Genomic DNA, 14,192 nt, shown 5'->3' with positions numbered 1-14,192 from the left:
GCATTTAATTTAAATCCTACATTAAATTTATATAATAAAAGAAAATGTTTCACATGAAGTTTAACAAAATAATGCATGCAGCCTTACCTGATATATGAAGCCTGATCAGAAAAGTGATCACAAAGAGGATTACCATCTAAAATTAACTCTTCTAAAGCAAGACCTTTTAAATGACCCAGTTCTGACACAGATGACAGCTGTAATCAAATATCCACTTTGGTAAATACACAATAATAACCTCTATTAATTAAAATATGAATTACATTTGGAAAGACTACAGAATATAAGTTAATGACTAATTGCTTTATACTGGTTCAATAAGGCTAAAATTTTCAATTCTCAAATCGAAAATTGTTTCATTACCATAATTAGTGTAGAACAGTTTGGAAAACTTAATTCAGTAATGCACAATTCACAATGCTTAATTCAGTATTACTGTAGAACAGTTTGGCAAACTTATTCAGTAATGCACAACCTTTGAAGGGAGTCACAAACTATTTGAAAGATTGTGAGGAATGTTATGGACAAATTGGATTTTAGTGGCACAGCAGCATCAAGGCAATAATGCACCAAGCATAACTCCCCATGCCCCAAGGAAGATTACAACATCAAAAAACATAATAAAGTATAATACATATACAGCACAAAGAATAAACTCATCCTTTTTAAAAAGTTAACACTAGACACGTTATTATTATCACATCTGTCTGAGTTATCCAGCTCAAACAGATGTTCAAAAGCAGTCAAAGATGCACAGTAGTCAGTGATAAAATACAATCAATATGTAAATGCTGAATGGTTACATGGGTTCCACAATACTCATATGAAGAGCAATCAATAGCCCTCAACACCAAAGAAGTATGTGAGATGACTATGCTCAATAAGAAGTCGGGCCAGAACAGATGTTGTTGTTATTTGGTTTTTAGGAGCATTAGCAACTAAGGCCATATTGCTCCAGGGATATGCAGTGGTCATTCCCTGACCTTTCTGCATCCTCCATATTTGGTGGTCACGGGCTCAAACCCCAGTCTAATCAAGAAGCGTGTGCTGCGCACTGCTGCTCCTGACCACCTGGCTATGGTGGCGCCACCAGAACAGAATGATTTCTTCTTTATGCACCTTGATTATTTGGTTTTCTAGCCAACCAAACCATAATTTCGTGTTTAATTTGATATAATTTCTTTCTTTCTTGTGTGTGTGTGTGACAAAATGATTGCCAATGTGCATGGCAAACACATCGTATGATAAGATTATAGTCGGCACATGACACTAAAAGACCCTGGTGTTGTTCGCTCAGGTGCTCTGGTGATTTGGTTGCCTCATTATGCAAATCATTTCTCTTGATTCCAACATGGCTCAGAATCCAGCAAAAATTAAATGTCTACCCCTGATCCCAAAAGGAAATAAAACATTTTGCAAACCTGACACAAATGGGAGGTTATACAGCATACTTATCACAGCTTGTAAAGTACTCAAGGCATCAGTGTATACCATACAATTAGAACACAAAATGATTTGATACAAGTTAAGGCAAGTTCAATACTACACTCAGAAGGAATTTGACGTGATTATGGCAATGTCATGGAAAACTGTTAATCCTATGGATGATTTATACTTTGACCCTTTGGTATAGATAGGTAGGAAATCACAATATCGAGTTCAGGTGTGGCATGAAACTGCTGGTGGTGTACCGCACTTTTTCCAGTTCTGCAGAGAGAGAAGCAACAGGCAGAAGAATGGATACTCTACGGTGGAAGGATTTTCATAGAATCTTTTCATAGATGCAGGTGCAAACAAAGTCTACTGTTATATTAAGGTTATCAAAGAATTCTCAGATCACAATTCGAAATGGTCAATTAGCTCTCAAACAAGCATTATAAAGTTCTTCCCAGCACAGCATAAAAAAGCACGGTCATGTACAGTGATTAAGCAAATATTTCAATTTGATTGCATAATGCAATGATAATTGCGTATAACAAAGTGAGAGGAATGGTTTGTTGGCATCAAAATATAAACTTTGTAGAGGAGAAGTACAAAAGCACCAGTAGTGATTCACCATTAGTAGATTTGACGTGATTTGCCATTGTGAATGGCACAATAGTGAATCAGGTCACACCAATGAAGAGCAATGATCTTGGCTGAAGTGTACACCTAAACACCACAGTCTAATTTAGATTCATGTGTATGCTTCCCTAAAGCATACACATTCAGGTGTATGCTTTAGGGAAGATCAGTGCCCAGTATAAACAGAGTACAGTGTACTTACTGACCAGCTCCCCATTTAGTGGAGTTCAAGGAACAAAAGATGTTAATGCCTTTTGAGCATTTCAACTGTAAATGGCAAATATGCTCAAGAAAGATTAACTTTCTATCAAAAAGAATTTAATTTCAGTTCTGGATTGATGTAAAGGGTTCAACTTATGACAAAAATGAACTTTTGTGATAAAGACCTGAATCCACTGTCTGAGGGATTTACAGAGTTTGCATTGGTCACAGTGAGCAGTAAATATGCTGGATGGTCCTTATGATGTCAGCCTGGAACTTATGCTGTGGGCACGGGATTTCAGTGATGCTAATATGAAGGGAGAAAAGCATCACCGGTCCTCTCACTATGCATATTTGCCCCTGTTTGGAGAAAAATTTTATAAAATAAGAAATGCATATTTGCTATGCATATCTGCCCCTGTTTGGAGAAAAATTTTATAAAATAAGAAAATTTAATAAATTTCATAGCTCTCACATAAAACACATCCTTGTCCCATAAATCAAAGTCCATGGGAATTTTATTTAATTAACTTTATGGCACTATTAAAAAATTAGGAATCAAATGCCTTGAGTCTATGCAGTGAAGAACAGATCTGTGGGGTGGAACATAAATTCTCCATGACACAAAATTAAAAGAGGTTAAGCTATCATCTTTTCCAGTTAGAATGTCAGTGGTACATTTGAACTGTGTAATTCTTCAGCAGTACAGTCGGTCCTCGTATAACACATGTTTACATTACACGAATTTGATCATACACGATTTATAAATAGGGGAACGTTATCTTATATAACACGAACCGAATTCGCTTATGCACGATTCGCCTTTGTGTTTACAAGAAATGGCAGTCGAACGCGGAATCACCCCAACCGAACGCAACACGATAGGAATGAAGAAGATTCTGAAAATGTATTTATGTGTTTTATATCAGTGAAGGGGAAACACATTTCACCAATTCCAGCTATCGATATAATCGCAAATGCAATTAGATGGAGTTTACTACCAGTTTATAACAGATTCCACTAGCAGAAACGAAACTGGAAATTGTTTTTATTGTTTTATGGTAGTAACCCCCAGAAATGTGCTTTAGTTAAATGTGGGGTGTTAATAGTGTATCTCGGCCTTTACGGTGTTGTTTATTCAGTTGCTATACGCCCGCAGCTTTGTTTATGTTTAAGCATGCCTCCTCGTTTTGTAATTGCGCTTTATTCCATAAAAATTAGTAAAATACTTAAAAGGTGTGAAAAGGAAGCGTCCTGGCGAACACACTGCAGATTCAGAGAGAGAGAGAGAGAGAGAGAGAGAAAAAGAAATATCGATAAACAGAGGCGGACTGGATCAAAAATTCTTACCCGGGAAAATTTATAGTGGCCTCATACTACGGTTTATGGCCAAAATCACACCGGCCTCCGGCCCACCGTGGTTTCCCCCGTAAGGCTCATGGCCAGTCCGCTTCTGTCGATAGAGAAAAAATATGAAATTGTGAAACGCTTTGAGCGAAATGAAAGACCATGTGATATTGCACGTGCTACAGACCTAAATGAGGCAACGCGAAGAATTACAAAGAATGCAGAGAAAATAAAAACATAGCGGGAACAACTCAAAGTGTAATTAAAATCCATTAGATTAAGACACAAGAATTGGAAGAGATGGAACGGCTGTCATCTGTTTGGATAGAAAATCGAACAAAAAAACAAGTTTGCTTACGATAGAAGCAAAAGCATTAGCAATATTTTATTACGTAATAGTCGTAATTAAATACGTAAGCATTTTATTACAACTTACGTATTATAATTTATACTTACATATCATAAAATACGTAAGTATTTTATTACGACTATTTCATTTAATATAATAAATTTTTTACGAATAAAATACATATTTTATTCGTAAAAAATACTTTTTTAGTATTAAAAATACTTTATTATAATATAATAAATAATAAAAAATATTTATTATTTATTATATTATAATAAAAATATATATTATATTTTTTATTACGTATTTTAATCGTTATAAAATACTTACGTATTTTATAACGATTAAAATTACCCGATTATTTATTGTGTTTGGTAATGTTTTGGTTCCAAATATGTGTTCAATCTTGGGTGGTCGGCACCTAACCCCACTTTTCCCATAGGGCCTGTTGTTCATATTGCACGATTTTGCATTGCACGAGGGTTTCTAGGAACACAACTATCGTGCTATACGAGGACAGACTGTACCTGTCTTGTAAGGCTAAATTGGATAATAATCCTATGCTTGATTCAGCATAGAGAAATCTGGATTTTAGAATCAGCCACTTTAAGAGCCAAAATTTGGCACCAGTTACTAGTCTATTGGTATAAGAGTATAATATAATGGGGCACCAGTCCATTCTGATGATGCCTATATTTCAATAGGTCTAATATATGTGTATTTTCTGCATATAATATTCTAGCAGTCACCTAGTGAATGGAGGGGAAAGGGATGCAAATCTGAAAAATTATAACAAAATTTTAAGGAGATAAATAAAATCCACCCTTGTGAATGAAGTGGTTGAAGAAAGAAGGATAACTAAAAATTATCAGTGAGATGGTAAGCCTCCTTTCAGGCATAACTGACTAAATGACAATTTTAAGAAGTGAAAACCTCTGGAGAACCAGAGAGAGAGACAATACATCTCCTTTACCAGAATTAAGCTCTCACAAACTGAAATGAATTTTGATAAGAAAAACTTAATGGAAGCAGAGATTGTGTGTCCTGTATAAAGAAAGGATGGCAAAAATATATTAAGAAAATACAGAAAGAAATTCAGCTATCAATGACTCATCTCTTCAGTGAAAGCTACAGTGCACTCCATCAGATGAAGGTAAAAATGTTTTGATGACCTTTCAACTCAGAAACATCTGAGATGAGCAAAGGTTGCCTACACCTTACAACAACCCAAAAGTGTTACTTTTGGGTTGTTGTAAGGTGTAAGGTAAATACTCACAGATAGTGCCTCTGGTGGGGTTACAGCATCCAACAATTTTATTTAAAACCTCAAATATAAAAGATTGTCTGTGACAACTAAAATATAAATTAACCAAATCAACACAAGTATTTTTTTAAGTATTTCCTGATTATATCTGGTTTGAACATATTAATTAGATCAATCTTGAGTAACCAACCTGACTTCATAATTGGCTGTCATACATTTATATACACAGTGCTCTCCGAATTTTCAAAAATTAAGTAACACCAAGGAGATTTTGAAGCCTTTATGACTTTATTATTCAAAAATATAAAAATTCATTCATTATTTGAGGATGAGGGCATGCATCTCTTTGGGTATGGAGCCATGAATTCAATTCTCTAGGAGTGGGTGTTGCTTTGGCCTTTTTCTTTTCTAATCTTATTTTTCTTTGAAATCTATTAATTAACTTGCTTAATTAATTTGCTACATTTATTTTTTTGGTTCAAGTGTTCCCTAAGTTCAGTTTAAGAGCTTTAGTGATATAATTATGATTTCAATCTCCACAATAAATGTTACTTTGGGAATTTTAGCACTCATTTAAAAAATTCAACAAAAGAAGTTAGCATCACTGCCATGATCTTGTAAAGTTGGAACTGCTGATTACATCTTGATTAATGATGATCATCTCTTGCATGATATTTATTTTTCTAGATTGTTACTTCATTTCATTTGTATCTCTAAAGGAAAAGAAATGCTTTACAGAAAAAAAAAAAAAGGTTTAAATTAAAGCTTTCTAAGATACAAGCATAAACAAATAACAATAGTAAATGTAAAACTGCAAATAACAGATACAAAAACACACTGAATGAATGTAAAGCAAAGCAATTAAATACCTTGTTAGTCTTCAAACTGAGAAATTTTAGCTGCTTGCAAACCACAACTAATGAGGACAAAGATTCTAGGGTAGCTAGTTTATTGCTTGATAAATCCAAATGCTGGACCTACAAAAAATAAAATAAAATGGAACTGGATCATAGTTACAAATGTTTATATTTTCATTGTCATCCATATTACCTATTTAACATAAAGTGTCAGCGACTTGTGGATTATAGTACAGCTAATGAAAAATACCACTAACAATTTAATGTAATTAACATAAAAGTAGTTGGCCACATCTAAACTGTTAGCAAGATAAAGAAACACTAAATGAAGTAGAAAAATTAAACAAATAGATTCATCAGTTAAATAGTGGTAGACAGAATAATGGAAACACTTAGATATCAGAAACCTACAATACATATGCAAAACAGGAGGGCACTAAACATGCAACAGGCTGGTGCCACATTCAATTCACTTCCAGTAGTCCTCTGGTCATGGATATAAGAAGCTGTGCTACACCCAGAACTACAAGTGCACATGGCTGCACAAACAAACCTCAGTAACTTCAATTTGTGTGTAGGAGGGAGATGGACAGGTGACGTGGGAAGGTTTTTTTTTTTTTTTTTTTAGCTGTTGCTTTATAAGCTTGCTTTCTTGCATCATTTGCCACTACTCATACTAATACTACAAGAAAACTACCTACTATCCAGTCTAAACTTCTTTCCTCATAATTTGAATTTATAGCCCCTAGTTCTGTAATCAATTATAACAATGAAAATTTCACCTTCATTCATTTTACTTTCTCTCTCTTCAAAGCTTTGTATACTTCAATCAAATCTTCTCTAAGATGCCTAGTTACCAAACTCCACAGCCCACATATTTGAAGTCTTTCCTCGTGTAGACATCCTTTTTGAAAATCTCACCAGGCACACTGCCTCCTTTCTCTTTGGACCCTTTCAAGAAGCTGTCTTTCTTTAGGTGAAGTTTCCATACCCGAACATGGTATTCTAAGCGTGGTCTTACAATTACCTTATACAGGAAGATTGTGATATCCCTACCTCTAAAAGCAAATGTTTGATAAATCATTAGGATAACATGGACCCTCACTGCCACCTGTCTACACTGCTCAGAGAACCATGTCTGACTGTATCATAACTCCCAAATCTTATACTGTTTTTAGTTCAATCATGACTAGTATAAGTTATTTTGGGGCTGCTATGCTATTCCCCAAGTGTAAGACCTTGCATTTCACTGCATTAAAACTTAGCTGCCACTTTTCTGACCATCCCTAAAGTCTAAGGAATGCTGAAAAAGTGCTGCTTGGACCTAATTATTAATTACTCTGCTGATCTTGACATCACACCCTGTATCATTTTGTCAATGTCATTTAAGGAAATTAAAAACAACAGTATCGATTCTTGGGGAACTCCACTTCTTACATTAGCCCAATCTGAAGGGTAACTATTAATCACAACCTTCTGCTTCCTACCCTATGACACATCTAAGGAGTTTTCCTGTTATTCCAACACATTCCAGCTTATAAAGTAACGTCTCATGTGAGACTAAATTAAATGCTTTGCTGAAATTTAAGTAAAAAATTTCGAAATTATTTCCTACATCCAACTCATGAATGACTCTATCAAAATTGTGCTGTGTTTCTTTCAGAATTCCATTTCTATTCAAATGATCTTGTACTGCATTCTTGTTCACTGATTCCATGATTTTCCCTACCAGCGAAGTCAAACTGACTGGCCAATTGTTATCCACTTCACACTTAGAACCATCTTTATATATTGGTAACACATTGGCATGTCTCCAATCCAAGGGAATTTCTCCCGAATCCAATGATGCCTTTAGGCTCGAAAGTTTATCTAACAAATAATCCTCTGAAATTTAAATATTGGTAATTTCATGCTTCCACATCCTAAGCATCCAGAGGTAATTTTTATTTTTATTAGATAATACAATAACTCTGATCCCTATAATCTCCAGAGAATAATAGTCACCAGCATGAAGTTAAAATGTTAACACATACTGCCAGACTGATCCAGTGGTTAACACACTTGCCTAAGGGATAGAGAACATGGATATGAATGCTGTCTCCAGTATGGATGTTACAATTGTCCAATATATTTTAATATGATGCATAAATGATGCGACATGATTTCAGCAATCGAATCACCTTAAAAACTAAATACATACCATTGTACACTGGTGTGCAAAATTTAAGGACCAGTCAGGTTTTCACCTGTAGCTTCTCATAAAAGTGGCCCTGGTATGGGGAAAGTATACCAAAGGAACCTCGTGAGGTACAGAAATTATGAAGGAAACAACACCGACACAACGGAAACAAAACAGTACAGAGGCACTTTATTCAAAAATGGCACCATAGCACTGGCTGCCATGATACAGATGCATCACTGCCAAAGATGGAACAAAGGGAAGAGGTGGTCCTCAATAGGAGATATGGCCACCCCTAATGTCGATGAAGGCTTTGCACCGTCTGTCCATACTTAGAACAATATTGTTGATAAGTTTTGCAGTAACATCATCCATTCCTCTGTCAGTGCCGTCTTCAGCTGGTGAACATTTTCTGGTGGGTGTGGACGTGACACCAGGCATCTCCCCAAAGTGTCCCATATGTGTTCGATGGGATTTAGATCGGGAGAAACAGGCAGGCCAATCCATACGAACAATGTCCTCACTTTCCAAAAGCATATCAACAGCTGCAGCATTGGGGTGTGGCGTTATCATCCATAAACACGAACTCAGGGCCAATGGCACCTCGGAACAGACACACACATGGAAAAGGATTACGTCAGTACAGTAGCATGCACTGATTACAGTACCGCCTTCCAGTATCTGGAGTTGTGTACGTCCATCTAGAGTACCTTAAGTAAAGATTCTGTGGTTGTAACCTTTAGAAATAGTGCTGGTCCTTAAGTTTTGCACACCAGTGTATGTATTATGAATTCGTACTGTGAAAGAGTACTGAATGGTTTTATATGAGTTTTGGCTATTAAATAAAGAGACTGTTGCAATAAAACAAATATAATGAATATTTTGAACCTTACAAGTTATCCCCTTCAAAATAATTGCCTCGGGGTTAGTATACAATGTCCCATATGTTGCTTTCAAGCACAGAAACATTTCTGGAAGTCATCTTCTATAATCCCTTTTAACACTTCAGTCATTTTTTTCTAAATGTCTTCAATGAACTGAAAGTGGCTTCCTTTAAGTACTCTTTTCAGTTTAAGGAAGAGAAAAAAGTCATGAGGGGCTAGTCTGGCAAGCAGGGCGCATGTTCACACACAGGGATTGGATTTGTTTTTTGGCCAGAAACTGGTGAAGAGAGAGCACTTTGTGTGCTGGAGCATTGTCATGATGAGTTACAACCATCCTTCCACAATTCAGGTCTCTTTTCTTTTAATTTTTTTTTTTTATGCAGCCTTGTCAGAACTTCAATGCAGTATGTTTGATTGGCAGTCTGATTTGGTGGGACAACACCTGGCTTGTGGCTGTGAAGGGTATTGTGTACGGCATGTGCCTTTTGTATGCAATAAAGAGTTCTTTTTCTTCTATATTTAGCCATAATAATTCCTTTAATATCAAAGAAAACAAGAAGCATTTTTTTCATTTTTGATTTTGACATCCTTGCTTTTTTTGGCCTGAGAAACTGTTTGATCTTTCATTGCTTTCAGTTTCTGGGTCGTACTAGAACAGCCACCTTTCATTGAAAGTAGTGGTAGATGACTTTCATCAAGCGGTGAAATACCACCACTTTGCTTATTGGAGGCTTGAAGTGGTGAAACCCATGTTTAGTCTCTAGAGCAAAGTTTCCGGCATTCCCCTCCCCCATGCTTCTCCTTCAACCAATGCACGGTACTAAGTACTGTAGGTTTTGATACCTTTCGTGTTTGGGGTTTTCATTAAAAAAAAAAAAAAAAAACAATACAGAAAGTCTGGATTTTCATTTTTTTTTTTTTTCCCCAAAACGTCTTCACAAACTAGTCTTCTCATTCTTTTTTCTTTGTTCAAAATTTTTGGCACACACTTTTCTCATACCTAAATTTTCAGTTAAAATTTGTCTGTTTCTTTATCCAAATTGAGTTCTGATGCAACCATTCTAATGCTTAAATGACGATCACTTTTAATCACTGTCCTTGCCTAGTCCACATTTTAATCAGTTTTAATGGACATCAGATGGCCTGGTCATTCACGTCATCTGCATTCTCTCTTCCTTCTAAAAATATTTTATGCCATTCGAACACACGAGCTCTTGACATATTATCTTCCTCATAAACTAGATATAACAACTCAGAACTTTCACTTGATATTTTCTTTAAGTTTTGTTAAAAATTTGAGGTTGATTTGTTGTTTGGTTCATGTAATTTTTCTGGCAAACTGCAAAAACAAAAGGTAATGAAAACCTGTCTCACTGAAAAGTGAATGAGTGTGTTGGAATGTGACTTGGCAGGCAACTAGAGAAAGGTTCAGAGTCAACTGCTGTGGCTTTGTTTCCCAGGTACCACTTGGTGTGTAGTGGCTGCACTCAGTCTCATTATTTAATAGCCATGTTGCAAATACATAGTAACAATGGTGTACAGTCTAGGAATCATGTAAAACAGAAAAAAACTGCTGTTTGGAAATTGTTAATGGAATATAATGCATAAATCAACACCTGTGGTAGTCTTTTTTTTTTTTTTTAACAAGTGTGATTTTTGAGGTTCTACTGTAACAAGGTACTTCACTGAACTCATTTTAGAATTTCCATGCCAAAGATACTCAAGTTTATGCTCACAAACAGCACTATAGCACTATGATGTGCCAAATGTATTTGTCCACATTTCATTCTCATCATGTACTTTGTATGGCCTGTTTCTGAGGGACACATGTGGACCTATTTCTATTAATAATTTACCAGATAACATATTCAGAGAGAAACATATCAAAATTTGTGCAACATAATCAAAGATAAGTCAAAGTATTCTAACTTACGTCAGGAATGTTCTCTTTGATAATTCGAACTACCATATTCATTACATTTGCTCTTGCCAAAGGAACATATATCCCTTCTGAAAGCAAATCTATTTTCAAAAAAAACAAAAAGCAAATTAGTATTACCATAATATTTTCTAAAATCCATTTTTAATATTAAAATGATAGCACAATTTTAATATTAATTTAAATTTTGTCAAAACTCGATTTAAAAAAGTATAAGTACAAAAAGATTTTTCTACTAATATAATAATAGGAATAGTTTCAAAATTCAACAAGGCCTCCAACAATGGTGTGGTGTACATCCCAATGGTAATCAACAGTGCATCTGAAAAGTGTAATGTGACTGGTTAACTGTTACTGCAAAAATTTTCACTGGGTATTCTGCTGACAAGCTATCTGGAGACAAAACTTTTTCGGGAGCCGCTAAGTGAAACTTTCTTTATTGATGAAAATAATTGTTGGATTTTTTTTTTTTTTTTCTCTTCTTCTTCTTTTGTAACTTTTGGTTTAAAATTAGAAGTACAATTATTATTTGCCATTCTCTGATTAATTGGTGGCAGATATGGACCAGAGTCAACATCTGCCACCATTATAGTACTGTTTCTCTCTCTCTCTCTCTCTCTCTCTGTGTGTGTGTGTGTGTGTGTGTGTGTTGGGGTGGGGTGGCTCCTAGGCATAAGCTCATCTCCACCTAATTCATCTGTGATGGCGCAGAATTGCTACGAAACGATTCTGATAAAAGTAGTAGTGTGCGTGAGTTAGTATTGTGTTTGGTGTGTTGTTAGTGTCAGGCCACTTCGCCACCAGGGAGCAGCCAACACCTGGGCAGCTGCTGCCTGGTGCATATTATTATTGTTATTATTTGGTTTTTAGGAGCATTAGCAACTAAGGCCATATTGCTCCGAGGATATGCAGTGGTCATTCCCTAACCTTTCCGCATCCTCCGTATTTGGTGGTCACGGGCTTGAACCCCGGTCTAATCAAGAGGCATGTGCTATGCACTGCTGCTCCTGCCCACCTGGCTACGGAGGCGCCCTGGTGCCTATCCCTAGGTAGGACAAGCCAGGCCAGGGTCTACTATTCTCTGTGAGGGCTACAATGCACAAATCCTACAAATTAAATTTTGTGGGATTTGTGCATTATAGCACTCACAGAAAATAGTAGACCTTGGCCATTTGTGCATGAGGTAGTGCAATACCAGTGGATGCACTGTTATAGTACTAACATAAGTGATACTTGTAAGTTTCCACATAGTTTAGTAGCAGTGTAATCAATATCGGAAGAGGCCTATAAACTATAAATTTACAGCAATATAAAAATCATGTTATTAAAACGTGCTTTAATAACATGACTTTATCACATAGCACATAATCTAATCTAAAAGAGCATGGTTTGTACTGTCATTAAATAAGTGGGATTGGCATAGCATTATTCTTTTCAACCTCTTAGTTTCATGTGTTGGTTTTAAATTAGACTAAAATCGTGCCTCAGAGCAGCAAAGCAAAGAGTTTAAAGTAGCTGGAATACTTTCATTCAGGAGAGAACTCCTGAATGACTGTTACCTGTGCTCTTTTTGTGAAACTACCTGAGACATGATACAGCCATAGGAGAAGACTGTGTGTGTGTGTGTGTGTGTGTGTGTGTGTGTGTGTGTGTGTGTGTGTGTGTGTGTGTGTGTGTGTGTGTGTGTGTGTGTGTGTGTGTGTGTGTGTGCGCGTGTGTGCGTGTGTGTGCGTGCGTGCGTGTGTTCATTGCAGAGAGCACAAAGAGGTTAAGTGCAAACTCGGAAATTTGATGGGTTATATGAGAGCTTGAAGAATACGGCTGATGCACTTGAAGGGTTAAAAGAGAGGGCTCCATTAGGCACTCTGATACCCAGCCCAATGCTTAAGCAATGCTCCAACATCAGACAGCACAAAGACATACTCTGCAATAGAGAACCCTGATCCCAGAGGAAGTAGCTATAGTCGGTGACTCGATTGTAAGGAAAGTAGAAAATATATTGTGATGAAATCCTTTATTCCACGTTAAAATTTCATCCTTTATCTAAACCTTGGTTTTCCAATAAATGTGCTTAGATTAGTTAGTTATTTGGTTTTTAGGAGCATTAGCAACTAAGGCCATATTGCTCCAGGATATGCGGTGGTCATTCCCTGACCTTTCCGCATCCTCCGTATTTGGTGGTCACGGGCTTGAACCCCGGTCTAATCAAGAAGCATGTGCTATGCACTGCTGCTCCTGCCCACCTGGCTACGGAGGCGCCCTGGTGCCTATCCCTAGGTAGGACAAGCCAGGCCAGGGTCTACTATTCTCTGTGAGTGCTACAATGCACAAATCCTACAAATTAAATTTTGTGGGATTTGTGCATTATAGCACTCACAGAGAATAGTAGACCTTGGCCATTTGTGCATGAGGTAGTGCAATACCAGTGGATGCACTGTTATAGTACTAACATAAGTGATACTTGTAAGTTTCCACATAGTTTAGTAGCAGTGTAATCAATATCGGAAGAGGCCTATAAACTATAAATTTACAGCAATATAAAAATCATGTTATTAAAACGTGCTTTAATAACATGACTTTATCACATAGCACATAATCTAATCTACAAGAGCATGGTTTGTACTGTCATTAAATAAGTGGGATTGGCATAGCATTATTCTTTTCAACCTCTTAGTTTCATGTGTTGGTTTTAAATTAGACTAAAATCGTGCCTCAGAGCAGCAAAGCAAAGAGTTTAAAGTAGCTGGAATACTTTCATTCAGGAGAGAACTCCTGAATGACTGTTACTTGTGCTCTTTTTGTGAAACTACCTGAGACATGATACAGCCATAGGAGAAGACTGTGTATGTGTGTGTGTGTGTGTGTGTGTGTGTGTGTGTGCGTGTGTGTGCGTGTGTGTGTGTGTGTGTGTGTGTGTGTGTGTGTGTGTGTGTGTGTGCGTGTGCGTGTGTGTGTGCGTGCGTGTGTGTGCGTGTGTTCATTGCAGAGAGCACAAAGAGGTTAAGTGCAAACTCGGAAATTTGATGGGATTATATGAGAGCTTGAAGAATACGGCTGATGCACTTGAAGGGTTAAAAGAGAGGGCTCCATTAGGCACTCTGATACCCA

The 14,192-nt window shown here is 36.6% G+C and overlaps 1 protein-coding gene across 1 annotated transcript in view; it reads right to left on the bottom strand.

Moving 5' to 3' along the window:
• LOC150085036 (nuclear RNA export factor 1-like) overlaps nt 1-14,192 on the bottom strand; it is a 152,418-nt gene that overhangs the window by 45,618 nt on the left and 92,608 nt on the right. The window contains exons 10-12 of the mRNA XM_090376440.1: nt 11,079-11,167; nt 6,095-6,202; nt 88-197 (exon numbers count right to left, since the gene is read on the bottom strand). Of these exons, the coding sequence (XP_090232566.1) occupies nt 88-197; nt 6,095-6,202; nt 11,079-11,167 (307 nt within the window). The remainder of the gene's footprint in view (nt 1-87; nt 198-6,094; nt 6,203-11,078; nt 11,168-14,192) is intronic.

Source organism: Mastigoproctus giganteus, chromosome 6, assembly GCF_048544385.1.
Source record: "Mastigoproctus giganteus isolate SK-2022 chromosome 6, ASM4854438v1, whole genome shotgun sequence".
NCBI lineage: Eukaryota > Metazoa > Arthropoda > Arachnida > Uropygi > Thelyphonidae > Mastigoproctus > Mastigoproctus giganteus.
The sequence above is the reverse complement of the archived record's forward strand: the minus strand, read 5'-3'. Positions and strand labels throughout refer to the sequence as shown.